At 36.9% G+C, this 19587-nt stretch overlaps 1 protein-coding gene across 1 annotated transcript; it reads right to left on the bottom strand.

Annotated features, from left to right (window-relative positions):
- Positions 1–2828: 2828 nt before the first annotated feature.
- Positions 2829–19587, bottom strand: LOC143889471 (phosphatidate cytidylyltransferase 1-like). Its single transcript, XM_077393689.1, has 12 exons — positions 19183–19587; positions 18072–18172; positions 15459–15712; positions 15141–15292; positions 14758–14899; positions 11770–11926; positions 9107–9154; positions 8324–8410; positions 5251–5379; positions 5096–5152; positions 3766–3849; positions 2829–3017 (listed from the first exon to the last, which is right to left on the bottom strand). The coding sequence occupies exons 2-12, from the start codon at positions 18135–18137 to the stop codon at positions 2940–2942; spliced, it is 1254 nt and encodes a 417-aa protein (XP_077249804.1). The 5' UTR covers positions 18138–18172; positions 19183–19587; the 3' UTR covers positions 2829–2939.

Raw genomic sequence — 19587 nt, 5'->3', positions numbered from 1 at the left:
TAGCACTCACAATCGGTTCTCAGAGAATCTTAAACGAAGGAATGCCCCTCTCCTAATCTTTTCGCATCTTCGAATTATTTTCCCAACTTTTAATATAGCTAATTTAAAATTTAAAATGAAAAGAAAAGTGCCATTATTAAAACAAAGGGGTGTGGATGTCATCTTCTTATATGTATCTCCATATCTATGTCAGTACCCATCTATATCTATATTATATAATACATTATATAACAAGAAAACATGGTGTCATGGGCACCTCTCAATGCTCTAAAAGACTACAAATTTTTGTAATAGTTTTTGCCATTGGTCGGACCCATGACACCCATGTTTGGGGCAGTGATAAATCGACCCCGCAAAATGATAAATCGACTCCCCATATGTCTATCTCTCTCCTGACTCCCTATGTGTCTATCTCTCTCCTCCGAAGAGAGAGACAGATACATGGAGAGTCGATTTATCATTTTGGGGGGGTCGATTTATCACTCCCCCATGTTTGTAGCAATATATGTACTAGATTTGAAAGCAATTAATAATGGAGCTACATAGATACCCGAATGTTAATGTTCAATATTTTAAATAGTGTTGGGTCGTGGGCACGATACACACGATTTTCATATTATATATGAAATTATTTTATACTAGGCTGATATTCACACTACTATAGTTTGATAATAGCACTACTCACCTGACATCATATAGGGCATTATAGCATCCTTGAAAAGCTTATTAAAAAGAAAAAAACAAATAGTGTAGTGTGATTATGAAAATATGGTAGTGCTGATATCAGTCCCCTTCTTTATATGTTGTCTACCAACTATGATTTTTTTTTAAAACTAAACAGTTAATTATTTAACCTAACCGATAGAAAGAGATATCTTAACTACAGAGAAATCCATGTACTTTTAAGTTTTAACACCTCCCCTCCTCTCTTACATATGAAGGAAGCTATCTACAAACTCCTTACATTCATTACAATCTGCATCAATACTTGTAAAGCAAACCCAAAATTATGAATGCAAGTAATAAATTTCCAAAGTACAAAAGAGTACGACTAAGAGCCGTAGTTTTATTGTTGATAAGCCTTTTGAGAAAATGGATAGTACTCCCCTGACATATCACTCTTTTTCAAACTTCTTCGAGATTATAACCGTTGAGGTAAAAATCCAACCTCCATTGAGATGCTGACAAGTGGCACCATGATGTTCGGGGCGCAAGCGTCCCAAAGGCAGTTGAGGGCAAGAGAGGAAACCGACTTTCCCTGAAGTTTGACTAATCAAATGAGACTCCAAGAATAGCAAGCTTCCCAAACTGCCGACTCTAAGTCCATAAAATGGGGACCGAAATCCAAGTTGCACATCTAATGGCTCTGTTCTCATTGATCTTCCTCTCCAGCTCAGTTTGTATTTGTTGCCTCATCTGACTTAAGTATCGGAGGATGTCCCAAAGTCCAAATTATAGACGCTTTTTCTGTGCTCTACGAGCACAGGCCGTCCACAACAGCCGAGTTCAGCGAGGGACCGCCTCTGAGAGCTTTAGCTCTAATTTCAGCCTCAACAATAACAAATTCTTTCTAAACATTGGTGCTAAGCTATTCACCTCATCGTCATGATGACACTATAAGAAGGTTTCCATTTAGCTAATGATTTGATTGAACACAACATTTTGGTGGAACTGTAAGAAGAGATTGTTTTTCATATAATAGTCATCCAAATTCCAAAGTACCATTTCAAAAAAATAAAATAAAAAATCATCCAAAGTAATCTCTGGTAAACTAATCAACCCTTTTAGGGCATGTTTGGCAACTATGAAAAATTATTTTATCGAATATTGGCGGGCCCAATTGTGAAAGAGGAGCTAAGAAGGATGGATGGAGAGACTTGAGAGGGCACAAGCATGAGAATATGCTACTTCAAATTGGGTTTTTCTATTCGTATTTTTTAGGGAATTTTCATGCTCCCCTCTCTCCCACCCTCTCATCCCATCTCTCACAACTAATATCTTCATGTTTGCCATACCTGGCCTTAGTATATAAAGCGATATCTCTGTGTTCGCAAGCAAGTTCATAGTTTTACGCACACGAAAAAGATAAGTTAAGCAACCATATTCAAAATGTGAAGTGTAAAATGGGGCACGATCCATTAGGGGATAAAATGGTGGGCTCCACCAATGCGTGGTTTGGTAAAGATGGTAGGCCCCACCCCGTAACAAAACATAGATGAAAGCTGTCGCCCCATCCCATCAATAACATGAGGTGTAAAATGGTGGCCCCAATTAGTAGGACCCACCCATCATGTGACATCAGATGTAAAACAGTGGCGTCCCACCATATGCTGAGTTGCATGAAAAAACAGAAAAAAGATGTCCAAAAGAAGTGAAGGGTGAGACAAAGTAAAAGAAGCCGAACTATTTTCTGCACCAACTTGGCGAAATCAAGGTTGTTACATAAGAGAAGCAAATGGGGGTGGAATGGCTAATTTTGGTGGTGCAAGTATCAGAAATGATACTATGAGCCCACCCACCTGATATCAGCATAATTGTAATCTCCCATCTAGTGACCACTACTTGTGAAGATGCCAAAAAGACTTAAACTACACTCGGTGGACAAACCCAAGTCCAACCACCCAATGAAAGGACTCAACAGGCCACTATTAGTATCACTAAGATCACCAAACCTAACATGGGTCCACCAGGTGAATGGTCCAGATCAAGGTACACTAGATGGATGGTCCAGATCATGATGGTGAATCTCATTGGAACATTCCCTAGAGGTAAAAATGATTAGATGAAGAAAAGAGGGACAGAAAAGCCAGAGGAAGATAGTTACAAACTTACAAGCACAATAAAGATTCTATATACTGAAAACCTGAGTTAAGTATAAAAAGAAGACACGTAGAACGCAACACCATGTACATACGCATGCGAAAACATGCCTCATGGTTTTAACCGCCTGTGTTTTCGAAGAACTTCCCAAGCTCCTTGTATAGAAAAAGTTGGTCCTCGAATGCAAGGTTCCTCATCTGCATCATAACCACCCCACATATTTAAGCAAGCAAGTTGATCTAAAGACGAAAAATTATTCCATGGACTATTTGTGGGCTCAGGGTTGAATGGGTGGGGACTAGAAATAAGCATATAAAATCCCTAAAAACTAGTGGAAAGAAAATAATCATTTAGATTTGGTTTTTAGTTTTTCTGGTTTTTAAGAGCTTCTTTTCATATTCCCTCACCCCCACGATGTCAAGGCTCTCCATCTTGACTAGAAGGGACCAAAATTCAGTGAGATGCCAATGTAGGCGAGTGGGGACCATCCCTGATGGAAATGAAGGGCCCGACACACGTCACCACATACGAAAAAAGCAAGCAAGTTGATATAAAGGCCATGTTTGGCAACAATGAAAAATTATTCCATGGAATATTTGTGTGAGAGGCTGAGAACAAGGGAAGAGAACTGAATGGGTGGAAGTAGAAATAGCATAAAAAGTCCCTAAAGATTAGTGAAAAGAAAATACCTATTTAGATTTAGTTTTCCGTTTTCCTGTTTTTTAAGGGGTTTTCATATTCCTCTCACTCCCACCGTCTCCCGCACATCTCTCACAACTAACCATGGAATATTTTTTCATGGTGGCCGAACGTCGTCAAAGTGCGTAGCACATTTCAATTAGCTCTAACTGGACGACTCACTTTGATGACTCCTTGTGTGAGTCAATCATTTCTCAAAAGAAATTTGAAAGAAAAACTAATGCAGAATGAGAAGCGTGATTTTACCTGGTCCAGGATCACCTCGACCGAATAGCTTTGTTGCATGACAAATGACTGATGATAGATGTATGCAAACACGGCCATTACCATCTACAAAAAGAAGAACCCACGGAAAAATACATCATATCAATCAGAAAGAGCAATTCGCACATAGGTCTCATGAGATGACCATGACATTCTATCAGAAACATGAATTGCAAATGTGTCAAGAAGTCCAGATACAATAAGGTAACACCCAAATATGGTACTCTTATTGACTAACAAAGCACACCTCCAGAAAGATAAAGGATAAAGCAGCAGCACCAACTATGCCACTTCAAGGATAAGCAAACATCACATAAACACAAGGGAGTTTGAATATAACAGAACATAATTGATAGTATGACTGAATAAGAAACAGATGAAAAAAATGAGATGACAGCATAATTAAGTAGAAGTGCCCGTTTAGTTAAAGAAGAAAAATGAGATGATAGCATAATTAAGTATAAGGCTTGTTTAGTTAAAAGGTGATTGAAACTAGTCATCAGCCGGGGCCCACCATGGATGGGTCCTAATTTATAAATCTCCCTGATCAGATAATGCTAGCTATCTTGTCAGTGCCCTGCAAATGGACCGTTAAAAATGTTTCACTTTCAACTGGCAAAATCCCGTATAGATTAGGATTATCAGACGAGTGAGATATTTTGATCAGTGACCATTCGACACTGGAATCCATTGGATGATCAAATCCAATCACACTAAGCACACCACAAGTACATTAGAAACTTGAGAAGATTACTAACTTTAATACTCGAGGCAATGTCTTTAAAAACGGGATCAACCACTGAACTGGAAAAGTCACATCAGCCCAGCTGGCATGAAATGATCAGATTGGACCAATTCCACATAATGAATAAGCACGGATAATTGTTTAATCATGATCACATGGCAAACAAGTGCTAGGTCATCTAGCGACTATGATGGAACTTATTTCCTTAGAAATTAACAAGTTTAGAAACTCACAAACACAAATGAAAAAGTTGTCTCTCTTTTCAAAACTTTAGCATGCAGTTCTCAAAGCAAACTGCGAATATAATACATTTAAAAAAACAATACACATTTAGTTTGCAATTATAAAGATAAAAAAGTCCCTCTTTTAAATTTAAATTTATCAGAAATAAACTTTCAACTTCAAAAATCTAATAACATTAAGTTTTCATGTTTTATGATGCACCACTTCTTATTGCAAGCCAGAAACGCATATCAATGTACGCTAGTACTAAACTATTAACCTTCCGAATTTTCAAGCCAGTTCACCTACCCACAAAGAAAAAACATTTCCTACTCAGCATCTTACCTGGCAATCCATTCTATCAGTAATCCCACCATGCCCAGGAATACTGTCACCGAAATCCTGTAATAATTGAAGAAATATATGGTTAAAAAGCATCAAGTTTTATCATGCAAATTTTTATCAATTCAGCTTCAGTGCAGCAATCAATGAGGAAAAACCTTAATGTTAAAAGCTCTTTTGAAACCACTTGCAAAAAAGCCTCCAAAAGGTGCTATAATGGATGCGAACAGACCAAGAGCTAAAGCATGCCACTGTACGGGCAAAATCGGCACCTCTTTCGATGGAAACTGTTAAAAAATAATAGAAAAAATAAAATTGGTTAGAGCATAGACTGACACATATAGAGCTTATATCGGACAAACTTAAACTAAAAAAGCTATGCCAGTACAGAACAAGTCATGAAATGATAACCAAATACAACCCAATAGGATAGAAACAACATAAAATATAGATGGTATGTCACTATGTGTTCCATGTTATTAAACCATTATGGCTAGTTTTCTTTTTTTCTTTTTTTCTTTTCTTTTTTTTTGCTTATGTGATATATTTTTTTGTGTATTTGTAATTATTCTAGCACTTCCTGAAGTTTCATCTTAAACGTCCTTCATTTGCATATGTATTCATATGTCTCTGTGATTTTACAGAATTTCCACCAAAATTTCCAACAGAAACCGAAATGTTTCTATTTCCATGCAGACCGAAGTCGAAGTCGAAATCGAAACTGAAATTTAAAACCTTGATTATTGGGTTTTGTGTAGTAGTTTTTTTTTGGAAGCCTCTTCTGTAACATTGTTAATGACCACAAAGTGTCATTGGTCAGTAGGAAACAACGGACAATGGCAAAGTCGAGTTTTGAAACCAAGTTATAGATATATAAATTCTACTGAACTAATATGGATCAGCCATTTACCCTAGGAGTCCCATTTAAAGATATCACTCACATTCTCTATTGTGCCAATCAGAATGCTGTCAATATCTCACAAAATCCATCCTTCCCACCAAAACAAAGGACATAGAGATCAACGATCATTTTGTAAGGCAAAAGGTCATGTACATAATAATTTCAAAGACGGATTCATAGTAGATCATCACTGCTATTTAGCTAACAAGCCAATTAGTCGCACGAAACACAGATTACAGAGAGAGAGAGGGGGGGGGTAGAGATGGTCATGGTCGAGTGATTTGAAGTATAGCTATATTGGGTTTCCCTTCATCACGTGTGATACTCTACTAGTGTGTCATTTCTATGTATTTCTCAACATATTGAACAAAATATATCACTTCCTTCACAGCATGAATCTTATCACTTCTTTGTCTATCTCAAAGGACTTATCATTGGTAAAGGATTCTTAAGAAGTACACCCCCTACTTGTTGCATCCCTAATCATTTTGTCTACTCCGTGTAGGCACCAGACCAGAAGCCAAGACACTTCAACGGTTCAACCACCCCCAACCCAAACTCTTTTGGGAAGGCCTCCACTTAACCCCCTCTACTCAACAAGGTTAAATCCCACCTAATGTTTCTAATCTTCTCAATGCAACCATATACAACCAGCAGTCAAATCTCAACTTTCTGGCAAGCTAACATTCCTCGTGTTTACGACCATGTTCCCTTATGTATCCTCATTGAGACTGCTTCACCAAAAAAAGGTTTCACCTTATCATTTTCAACCTCCAATCAATGGACCCCGCTTTGACTGGAATTTCCACTCGCTTTTTCAAGATTTTAGAAAACCTGCAATTGATCATAGGTCACCTCATTTGAGCTATGAAATCTCAAGCACAGGAATACGCATGTCGACATTGTCCATGCATGTAGAAATATGACCGTCTATGCCAACATTTCCGAAGTTTATAAAAAGCGACTATGACTATGGAATCATAAATAATCAAGTACCCATGAAAGTGTGAAGGATCAAAGTTGTACAGAAAACGACAACATCAAGTTATATATTCCAAGAAGATGCCTTTACATATTGTGCACATAGAAATGTACAGATAAGAAAAGGCTCTAAAGAGTAAATTGAGGCATATACAAATAGGAATAATCTCAGTTGATTAATTGGAAGAAAATAGTCTTAAATGACTTGATTATATCCTATTTTACACGGGATACTGTAAATGGGTAATGTACTCGTTGGATTCGATCACTCCATGGATTCGATAGGACACTTCTTGAACGCTTCTATTCTACAAATTCTACTAACACAAACTTATATTTTCCATAGGCTTTGAGCTTTATCCATCTCAAGAACAGGATTTCTTTTTTTTTTTGGGTACGTAGGCTGAGATTGAACCTCCGACCCCCATTAAGAACTGGATTTTTTTATATGGAAATAAAACATGGCATTTGCTTAATCTATTAAAATTCCCAATATCTTGTTACAGCCATTTCAGATGTATAAGTATTGAAACTTTAAAATTGATTAAAATATATTACCAAATACACAAATACATTTTTTTTTTTTTTTTTGAATGGAACAAATACATTGTTCTGGCTTACTAAATTTGAAACTTGGTAACCGTGTCACATTCCGACACTGGTACCCATATCCCTGCAACATAGATTATAACTAGAAAACGTAACTATCAAACTTCAACCAAACTGAACGTGTCACGATATGCATGGACAGCTTGAGTAAATAAACTGAAAAAATTAATTTAAAATTGAAACACATCAATTCTATAAAAAGGTTAACATTCTTGACTCGAGAACGAACAACCCCATGTGCATGTGCACTTACAGAATTTTTGGTGAGATTTACCTCAATCATCATATGTTACTCACCTATATAAACGTGAGTCGTGAACAATTTATATGCTAAAAAAGCTTTCCGTTGCCCAACCAAACAAAAAAATCAAGGTCACACTATTACTTCCCTCTAGGATAATCTAATTATTCAAAAACTTCTCATTTAAGGCGTAATATTTAATGATTACTTTTAAAATATTCTCAGAGCTTAAATATTTCAGAAGGGAAATTAGAAATATAAAATGCAGTTAGATCATAAAAACAATCAACCTGTTATCAAAGAAAACGTCCATAAGCAAACAATATTTGTTAATTCAAGGACTTCATAACACCTTACTCTCTTTCCCTATCTGTTAAAATATTCAGGTTCGTCTATGCAGCAACTACCAACCAAGCAGATTTTGTTTTTTTTTTGAAAAATGAACCAAGCAGATTTTATACACAATAATAGTAAAAAGGAACAGTATCTAATTACTCACCCACTGTGGCACCCATCCTGATAAAGAATAATATTCTGGCTTAAACATCAAACCGGGATCACAGTGAAGCCATGCAGTTGATAAATCCTGCATGTGTTTTGCCCATAAAAATAGAATAATAAATATCTCCAGATTTCATGGGTGTAATGCAATCTATGATGCCCCAGACACATAAACAGATACGGATATGGATGTGCTAGTAATAGTATGATATGACATTTTTTGTAAAATCAAAGAACACAGATATGGCTACTATAACATTAGGAAAATGATCTGGAGACCGAGAGTACGACCGATGGGAGAGCCCAACAATGAGAATGTACCATGTGTGCAAAAAAATTTACTTTTTGTTGATTTTCCAAGACCTAAGGGCTGGCTCACGTCAAATGTGATATTGTGGCGAGAACCCACTTGTTTGGTCCCCTGCTTGGTCATACTCTTGGTCTCCCTAGCATTACTCTAATATTTATAAAACTAAGTTCATTTGATGTAGAGATTTTTTTTTGAAAGATTTTGACTTAGTGATTTATTACAAAATATAAAGGCTTGAATGTTAACCATGTTATGGTGTTTTTGTGGTTTTGGAATCATAGATAGATGATAATGACACAGATTGTCTAGTTTGATGGAGTACTCAAATAAAACTTTTTTCTCATGGAGCCATATCTTGTACCTGTATATGTGTCGTATCCTGTTGATACGGGCACTCTGGGACTATACAAGAATCCCGGTATTATTTATTACAATGATCATTGATAACTGCATTTAGTTAAAAAGAAATACCTTCCTCGGACATGTTAACCACTGAAAACGGCCCAAGACATTTGCAAGCTGCATAATAAATAAGGTAAATGATCATGTCAGTACATCTCAGTTGTCTTTTTGGTGGGTCATCTCAGATTCATAATGCTTCAACATATAGTTCCTCTCTAGTTCACTCAAGCAGACATTCCGAGTACAAATCTAGAAAACATTATAGCCACATCAGAGCATGCACAAACATGTGAACAATTGACCTGTAGTACATATTAACTGGAAGACAGAAGAACCGTGACACATTTTCATGATCAACAAAATAAATAAATTACGATGCACCATCAAACAAGGGATCTAATTGAATGCAATCCGATGAAACAATCAATCCAAGACGGAACACATATTCAACTTAATCGTAAAACACGGTGTTTATGACTTTATGTTAAGAGTGTCACATGGTGTTTACTGTACACATATTCAACTTAATGGTACAACACGGTGTTTTTGACTTTGTGTTAAGAGTGATACATGGTGTTCACTGTAAGTATGGAAAATGTATAGGTGATTGGATCCATTGACCTGGTGGGCCACCACTAGTTTGGCCATTGCTACTGATCGCACCATGATCAGATTATTCTGAGCTCTTGATTCCTTGGTGGACTGAACGCACCTCCGCCTCACTTGAATCGGCCACTCCAATTGGGCATGCAAAGGCCCACTTCACGTAACCCGCTATGCCTACCGGGCCCGAATTTCCAAGAGTAGAGCCATAGAAATTAAGCTTCAAGAACCCAGGGGCCGGTGGCTCCCAATCCTGCACTATCGAAGGTCACATCTCCGAACTAAGACACACCCCCTTCCACCCATTCCACAAATCAAAGGCGGAAATAAATTTGAAGCTTGGAAGTGCCTTTACCCAGAAAATTGTGAGAGCTATTGCCTTATTAGATAGATAAGGACTCTTAGCATACCCCTTGAATATCCAGGCATTCCTCTCCTTCCACAAAACCCAAACAACTGCAAGGAAGATAGTGTTCCATAGGATTTTGCCTTTTTTCCTCCAAGGAGTCAATTGCTACCAGTCCAAAAGGACGCTTAGGTGCTTAGGGAACACCCAAGAGATCCCAAATCTTTGCAAAATACCGCTCTATATCTCCCTAGCTATTGTGCAATGTATGAATAAGTGATCTATTGATTCCCCGTCTTGAATACATAGAGCACAATGATCAACAATCAACATCTTTCGCCCCCTGAGAAAATCCACCGTCTGAATTCGCTTACGAAGAGCGGCCCAACCAAATACACCAACCCTTGGGGGCATGGGTAGACCAGACCCTTTCTATACCAGAAGCGCGACAAGGCAAGACATGAGGCGATGGTAGAACGATTTTACGGAAAATTCCCCCAAAGTATTCCATACCCGTACCCTAGTATCTGATCCATTCCTCAAGATTGTTCTTTTCATAGTAACTTCCGCTTGCAACTTATTTGTCAAGGAGCATGAGGGCATGTCTCCTAAAACATCACCATCAATCCATCATCAATAAAAATGTGTCCATATCACCTCAAGATTTACAAGCGCTTTCTAGCCCTAAAATAGAACGAAAGTATTTAACCAAATATTCAATGAAAGGAAAGCTCATGTATCGACTAAGAAGAATGAATGTAAAAACCCAAAAACTCGAATCGGCTCAAAAGTGAGTCGGGTGATCCCACCTTGATCAAAACAAACGGAGCTACAAAATAACTAAACTGCATTTTTCATCAAAATACCAAACATTCATACATTAACAAGTATTATATATGTATTTAATTAAAAGACCACCAACCAAATCATTCAATGAGTCAGGTCAAGTTAACTCGACCAAGCTTTGAGGCGGTTCATACAGTTTTAGCTTTGTGATCCCAACCAATAGAGAAATAATGCACACTTCTCTTCATAAGTGAGAACCAAAACATCACCTCCGATGGAGGCATGGAATAACCCAAAAACTAAGAAATGGATGTAATAATCACCAATGGTTAGCATTCGCATGAATATTAGAAACTGAATTGATCCAATATGAACAAATTTTGCATGTGGCAAGTAAGTGTGTCATAGTGTAGCTGGTCCCAAATCCTATCTGAAGTCTAATCCTATGGATGATGACAGGAAATTCCATGGATAGTCATGGATAATCATTGCAACCTACTCTTGACAAATAGATGACACTATAGTGCACAATTTAACAAAAGAACCACCTCCTCCTATAGGCAAAAAAAACCACCATTGCGCAGTTGCCTACATGAACTAGTACATTACATAAACAATCAGTATGTGGGAAATATTTGTGAGAATTCCTGCCCATGCATTTGGGCATGAACGATTATGTGTCTAGTTGGCAATGCCCTATTATATGTCCCCCTCTTGTATTTTTTTCATATTAATAAAATTTAAGTTGTCGGATCGGATCCCTAGATAAATTTTAAGTTTAAAAAAATGCAATGCCCTATTCTCATGTATATAACAAATTTACTCTGGGGCAAGACATAAACTGGCCAGGGTGCAATTTACAGAAACTCTCTACAAACGAGAAAGACGATCTATCAAATATATAAAAAAAAAAATTACCAGATAAGCTTCTTGAAGAACAATAAGAACATTTTCAAAAGTGAGCATATAGTCATGCAAAATAAAAAATGGTGCTCACCACAAAAGCAGAGAAAATAGTGGCGACAGATGCTCCAATAAAACCCTCCCAAGTTTTCTTTGGAGATAACTTGATCAAAGGTGTTCTGCCAAAGAAAAAGCCAAAGATATAGGCAGCAATATCATTGATAACAATAAGTGACGCTGGCAAAAGAAACCTGCATTAAAATCTAACCTTGATCAGGAAAAAAACGATTAATTGTAATAACAAACTGCAGAATTTACTTTTAACAGGTGATATCAACAAGATTAAAACAACTAGCAAAACTCATGCCACAAAAGAGATATTTCTTCATGAAAAAATAGATCACGCTTGATATCAGACTGTCTTATGCAATTTCATGGAGGTAGCAAAAAGAAAATTAAGTGAATTTCATTTAAGTTCATATGTAAATAAACTTCAATGATCTTTTTGTAGTACATTCCATGAGTAATATGCATAGCTTCTTCAAAGCAGGATGTGCAATCTTCATAGAAATCAGTTAATAGTTTGCTAAAAAACAGAACCCCAATGGATGCATTATGCACATATTCATGAGGTCTAATTTCGCTTAATGGTCTATTTGGTTGCAGGAAGTCTATCAACGACCTAATTAATCCATGATAAAGGATAATTATGCAACTTTTTTTTAAAAATAAGATAATTATGCAACTTGCATCTGCCGAAACGGATCAATTACCATGGTGTCTTTACAACTCTGGGTTCTTCCTTATAATTGTAGCAGTCCAAAGGACTAAGGTGTTTGAAGTTTATTGACTGAAGAAATTTGTGTAGACCTGCTCTATTTCCCCAACGGCGATACATGCTAATCAGTGCATATGACATGGGTATACCAAACTCAAATCCCATTTAATCATTTGGCATGGGGATGTGTTCCTAAATACGAAATCCCGTCAACATAAAAGACAGCAAAGAGAGCAATCAAACACTTGTCCCTGCTGCAATCATCAAATGTACCCATTTCTTCTTGTGATTCATCACTTCATATGGAGACCAGTGATCAAATTTCTGGCACGGTGTCGTTTTTCTTGGTGGCTGCTTATAGATGGTAACAATGACAGGAGAGGTAAAGGAAGGATTGACTACTCACCGTGGTCAGACAAGAAAGGGCATGTAGAGGAGACGGGTCGTAAAGCGAACTGAGACTGATTTTGGTGGTGGATATAGAGACGAATGACCGGCACGAACACACCTGTACGCTTGCACACGCACGAATGCGTGTGCGCGCGCACACACACACACACAGAGAGAGAGAGAGAGAGAGAGAGAGAGAGAGAGAGAGAGAGAGAGAGAGAGAGAGAGTCATCAACAAAACAGAGAGTAGACTAATTTGGGAATAGAATTATCAGCACTAGAGCAATCCCGGTTGAGGTCTTAACCAGGGCAAACTTGTCTTGCAACAAAATAGATCAATAAGCATAGCACATTGAAACTCCATATGCATATCATTAGAAGACTTTCAAGACATTACAAAAAGAGGAACTATGAAGCCAGACAAAAAGAAATTGAATGAGTGGGATAGTAATGGTTATTTTTGTTGCCCAATCCCCCAATCTTTGGGTTTATTTCACGTCCTTATTTAAAATCTCTGGCTATGCTGCAAAAAGGTAAGAAAATTTGCAAAGAGGATGGTAAAGAAGAGAAGAAGAAATACAATCACCGGATTCACCGCATTAATTGGAAGGAGGTTTGCAGACCCAAGCAAAATGGAGGTCTGGGCATTGATAGCCTAAAATGGAGGAATTGTGAGTTGCTTGGTAAATGGTTGTGAAGATACGGGGAGGAGAGGGATGCCATACACAGATGTGTTATTAATCTCAAGTATGGTATGGACAGTAACACTTGGGATAATAAGGTTCTTAGTAATGGTAGCGGTTATATGGCTCGGAGATTTATGCGTGTCGTGGCAGAAAATTGTATGTTGGGTATAAGATTTTGTGTTGGTAAAGGAAACAATATCACATTTAGGGAGGACAGGTGGGTGGACGATACCACTTTTACGCTTTTTCACCCTCTCTCTACAATGTTTCCATCAAGAAGAATTCAATTATAATTGAATCCTATCAATGGACCAGTAGATTGGATCAGGTCTATTAGAAAATATTCCAAAGATGACGAAGAGAACAAATTCTTAGATATGGTAAAATATGTTGAAGAGGTCTATATTGCGCCAAATCACCATGCAAAAGATGTTGTATATGGGACTCTAACGGCACCTTCTCGATGTGTTACTTCTTCCTATTCTTGACCGGGCTGGCAATTTTCTGTTGGATAGTTATTGTGGAAAGCATTAATACCAGTGACATTCTTCAAAAGAAAATGTTAACACGTGCATTTCAGCTAATAGCGATTGATTTTCCTTTAAGTAGCTGTTGGATCTTTTACATATATGGTTCATTTAATTGTTTCTTATATTTTCTAACAATTTTTTATTTTTTCTTCATATTTTTAACTATTAGAAAAATTCCCCTCGTCGTAGTGGAACGAAAAGTTTCGAACAAAATCCGACCGAAATGACCGAAATATTCGCTCCGGTAGCCAAAACGAAACGACAAGCGAAATGAAATTTACATCTGAGCACACACCACAACACTCTCAAGTTAGATCACAGGAACAAGGTAAAGTGGGCTGGAAGTACACTGCATTATCTTCAAGAACAAAATCCCTTAATCTTCAACTAAGAGTTGAGTAAAGAAATTGAGGCATATGTTTTATACAGATCTGTAAAGGGCACATAATTAATAGACTATTTCAAAGTGCATAATAATGCATTACAACTTAATGAGTTACTGCATAATTGGACTACAAATAAATGCGAGGATAAAAATAAGGATGGTTAAAGCAGCCACTTAACAATAACCCATAAGTTGAAAGAAGTTGTACCAAACTACACAAAGAAGTCACTAATGACCTCACAGAGGTTAATTTTGGCTTTCATGAAAAATACTAAATTAACATCATAAGAAATAGTTGAAAATGACATATTACCAGAAAATCCCTTCAAAAATATTTGCTACGGTGAAGGAGGACTGTGCAAATACCACAAAAAGAATCATGTGTGTCCATGCGTACTGGCCGAATTGATACTTGTACATCTTCTTCTTTAAGGTAAGAATGAACCAGACAAAGCCTACACACAATATAGATCAAAAACCATAACTGGAGAAGTATGTAACTATAAATATAAATATGATTACTAGAATAGAGATAAATAATTTTACTAAATAAAACAGAAGAAAATCCAGGGGAAAAGAAATGGCATGCTGAATGAAACATAGAATATGCAAACTGTGGACATTTGTCGTAAGGTTTAGAAAATATGCTTGATATCAGAATGTATATAGAAAACAAGGAGAAAGAGAAAAGGTAACCTGCGATATATAAGAAATAACAAATAAACATTTGATATTTGATAAGGCCGCTCACAAACTTGTACAAGATTTTATCTGAAGATACAGTGTTCACAAGCTGTCGACTAAGAAAACGCCCATATGCAAACAACATGGCCGTGAAGAAAAAATGCCTGCAAGTAGAAATGAAGGATAAATACATAAATGAAAATTGCAAAGCACTTGAATATGAATCACTAAGTATCATAAAAAATGTTCCACCAATCAGATAATGAAACAAAGGGCTTTCCATATAATATTTCGAAAATAGGATCGTGCAAGATAATAAGAACTGCGCACCAATTTAAGAGCCTGAATCCTGGAAGATGCCTGCTTTCATGAGCTCTCCTCATTAGATTGAAAAGTTCCATTGCCATAAATATTTGGATGACAACAATCATGGCCCAAATATATAGATGGCCCATGTAGATAATAAATGCAAAACCACCAATCATCCACACAGATGAGTGTGCACGAATCCGCATCGATTTGTATTTGTTCTGATCGTCAACAAGTAAATGATTTCCATTTTCTTTATTTGTATCGTGAGGAACCTGAAACCAAATAAAGATCATTAAGCTACACAACAGTTTTGAGGAAGACCACAATCATGCTCCATGATGAACAGCTCACTAGAAAAATAACGACATACTTGGTCCTAACTGATAGAGATGAAACAGCACTACGAGACCCTAATGGCTGATGTGGTAAGCAAAGCATCATAGCACCAACCAACGAAATAAAACTTATTTGGGATTTGCTAGGGACCATCGCAGAATGCATTTCGCGGAACAGCTGTTGCATGTGACTACAGCCACATAGTCTCAGATTTTGTCTTATTCATTTAATCATTCAAGGTGGCTGCACTCTCATGCAACAGCCATTCCAGGAAATGCCTTCTACGATGGTCCCTAGCAAATGCAACTTATTTTATTTCAATACAGATACAAGTATCTTATGGGAAGGGATTGGCTACGGGTATCCCCCGAAATAGCAAAATCATGGAATATGGGTACAACAAGGATCTAATATGCTTTTGTCGCATATGGATAAGAATAAAGATCCTCACATATAATTAAGATTGGAAGTTTAAAGAATTTTTAAAGAAAAGATTAATAAAATAATTAACTTTTGAAATAAAAAAAATCGAACTCTGTTAGTTGATAGATCGGGCAAGAATAAGACACATCAGATAAATTTGAAGCTAACATGCATATATGATAGGATTCTTTTCCGAAATATAGGATTTCCCTATTTTTAGTGGATTTTCTAAAGAAAATAATAAAATTTTAAAATGAAAACAATCTTTAAAATATCTAATACCCAATTAGCAAAAAAAAAAATTTAACTGCTATTTTCAGGGTTTAATCTATCAAATTATCACAGAAAATGATGAAGACCTAGTAAAGGCCAATGAGCAATACTGAATTAATCTAGACCTAGTAAAAGCCAATAAGCAATATTGAATTAATCTAAGGCCTGAGAAACAAGGTTTTAAATTTTGGTTTTGGACCTTTTGGTCATCGTGGAAATAGAACCATTTCGGTTTCGGTTGAAAATTTCGGTAGGAATCCTATAAAATGATGGAAAATGTAAGGAAGCATATTCAAATGATATAATTTTAAGATGAAACTACAGGAAATGATAGAATAAGCGCAATACACACTTACAAACCATCACATAAGCAGGACGACCAACCATAATTTCTTTTACAATATCGAACACCCATGCGTAGTAGTGCGTGTTTGATAATTCAGGTTATACCGCATTTGACATATAATTCATATAAATACGCATACATAATGCATACACCACATTTTACATGCAATTAATATAAATATAATTATGGAAAACATACTAATTTAATATACCGCTAATACACTTACAGTTTTGGTTTCGGTATATGTTTCGATTTTGGTATGCATTTCGGTGGGGAAGGAAACAGAACATTTCGGTCATATTGTGTCAGTTTCTGTGGAAATTTAAAAACATGCTGAGAAATGGTAATAAAGTGTTATATATATAAAAAAGTAACATTCACTATGATATAAACAGAAAGACAAATAGATCAATACATATTTGAAATGTAAATTAGATTTCAATTTAGTTTTTTTTTCTACGGCCCAACTGGTAAAGTTGATTTCATTATCTGCTCTTTGTTTTAATTCACTAGTTGGAAGCTAGTTTAATTGGATAGGAACATAGTATGGTCAAACCCATTATGAGACTAAAAAAACAATTTCTTGAGTTTGAAGGCAGAAGGATCTGACATATTGCATCATGTGCTAGAATAAGAGGATAAAGTATCAGTTCATAGAACTGAGCCTAGTCTGAATCATTAAGAAAAAAGGGGCAGTGGAATAAGATACAGAGATAGGCTAGCCTTTTTTATCTGAGTAATTTGGCTATTAAAAATCATATATGTTGCTGAACAGAATTCAAATGGTGGACTGATCGACCCAGAGAAGAGCACAAAATTTTTTATCAACAAATACACAAGCTCATAGCAAATATTTGCAACTGAACCATTCAGTTTAATATAGTTTACTCCATGCCTAGAAAGCATAGCTTGCAAGAGTAAAATATGTTGCACATATATTGAGCCCCTTAGCATTTGCAGTTTTGTACAAAGTCAGCTGAAATTTTGAGACTATTAAACCAAAGAGGAATGCTAGATTCACAGGCACCCTTGCAAAAAGGGGGGCAAAGGGCGCCCCCACTGGTCAAATCCCATTAAAGACAGTTAAGATTGTAATTTTATGTGCCATCTTAAATGGGATTTGACCAATGGGGGCGCCCTTTGCCCCTTTTTTTGCAACGGCGCCTGTGAATCTAGCATTCCTCTAAACCAAAAGAGCCAAACAAAGAGTAGAAAATGGCTCCAAACGACACTGAAAAAACCAAGAAACCAACCTCCTTTGAGCGTTTACGGTGTCTAACCCGACCAGAAGGATTAGATGAAGGGGTATCCTTTTGCATGGCTTCAACTAACTAAAAAATGCCGAGTAAAGTCCCTGTAAGACACCAAATTAAAATATATCCTATCAGAAAAAGAGAGCATACTTGCTTTAAGTAAATAAATTGTGAATGAATACAAATATGAAATAGAAAGCAAAAGGATGATACTTCTAATGAAGAAAAACGTTAAAATTCATAGATGCTTGAATGAGAGAAATGTATCACAGCTAGAACCAACATAAATAAAGAATTGTGCAGCATAATCTGATTCAAAAGGCAATTTTTCAGCCTAAACTCAAGAATGGCTTCAAAGAAGAAAGTATGTTAGGACAACTTTTAGCATTACAACTACAAGTCTACAGATGGTAGAGGCCTCCAATGCCAAACTAGTGTCAAGAATGGTTCGGTTCTACATCTGTTTGGCATGTCATGACAATCATAGGCACTTTCTCGCCCCTGTCGTACGAGATCACAGCAACTCCCTACCGCCATAGGGGACAATGTGTCTCATCCGTCAACATCACATCAGTGGCTTGATATCTCTGACCTTTCGTACAACCCCAGTGACGGTACCTGCACCAGCTATTATCAAAGTGTCACGCCACGGTCACATCGCACCGGGAACACTGAAATCCACCTATATAAAAGGGAACCCTCCATTCCACGTCCAGGGTTTTTTGGTGCTAGCCCTCCATTTCTCCAAAACCATTTTTATCATAGCACAACACACCGCGTATCCACCCGACCCACGTGTTCAGCTCTCATTCGGGTGCCTCCGTCTGATTTGAGTGTCAAAGGGTTCCCCCTCCCTCCATAACCAGGCAAAAAAGGTGGGACCCAGCGCATCAGGACCGTTTGTACACTCAGCCAGATTCGCGTAACATCAGGAGCCTAACCATAGATACCAGACTCATCTGAGTTTTTTTTTTTTTTTTTTTGAATTGCAAGGAAATTATAATAACAGTACTAAGGTTGGCTTTAACTATGCAAATAACAAATATAAATTTAAAAAAAAAAAAAATGCAGTCACAAGAGAAAAATAAGAGGAGAAGAGAAATGAAGTTACCAGTCTCCAATAGAAACTTCTTCAGAGAGAGAGAGAGAGGGTTTGAGGGACTTCTCTTTGAGTAGGAAATTAAGAAAAAAGGGCCAAATCTAAAGAAACAAAACCCTAGATTTGGGAATGAAAAGAAGTAAAAAAAAATGCACACATAATGATTTAGTAAGTGGGTCTGGCCTATGTGGAGGATTTAGAGGCGGCGGTAGAGAAAGAGAGAAAAAAATAAAGAGATGGGAGGGAAAGGAAGGTATCTAAGAACAGGGACGGAGAGGCCTAACCAATGAGAAAAACAGAACAAGGGAAATTATATATTCATCCCCTATTTTTACTTTGGACAGACCCCTCTAGTGGAAATGAGTAGTCATAAATATACAAGAGGGGGCTGTCCCAAGTGAAAGAGGGAAGAATATA

Source organism: Tasmannia lanceolata, unplaced genomic scaffold (assembly GCF_043159265.1).
Source record: "Tasmannia lanceolata isolate RefF3 unplaced genomic scaffold, GAP_Taslan_0.1 ptg000013l, whole genome shotgun sequence".
Lineage (NCBI taxonomy): Eukaryota > Viridiplantae > Streptophyta > Magnoliopsida > Canellales > Winteraceae > Tasmannia > Tasmannia lanceolata.
Note: the sequence above shows the minus strand (reverse complement) of the source record. Positions and strands in the feature narration are given on the sequence as shown.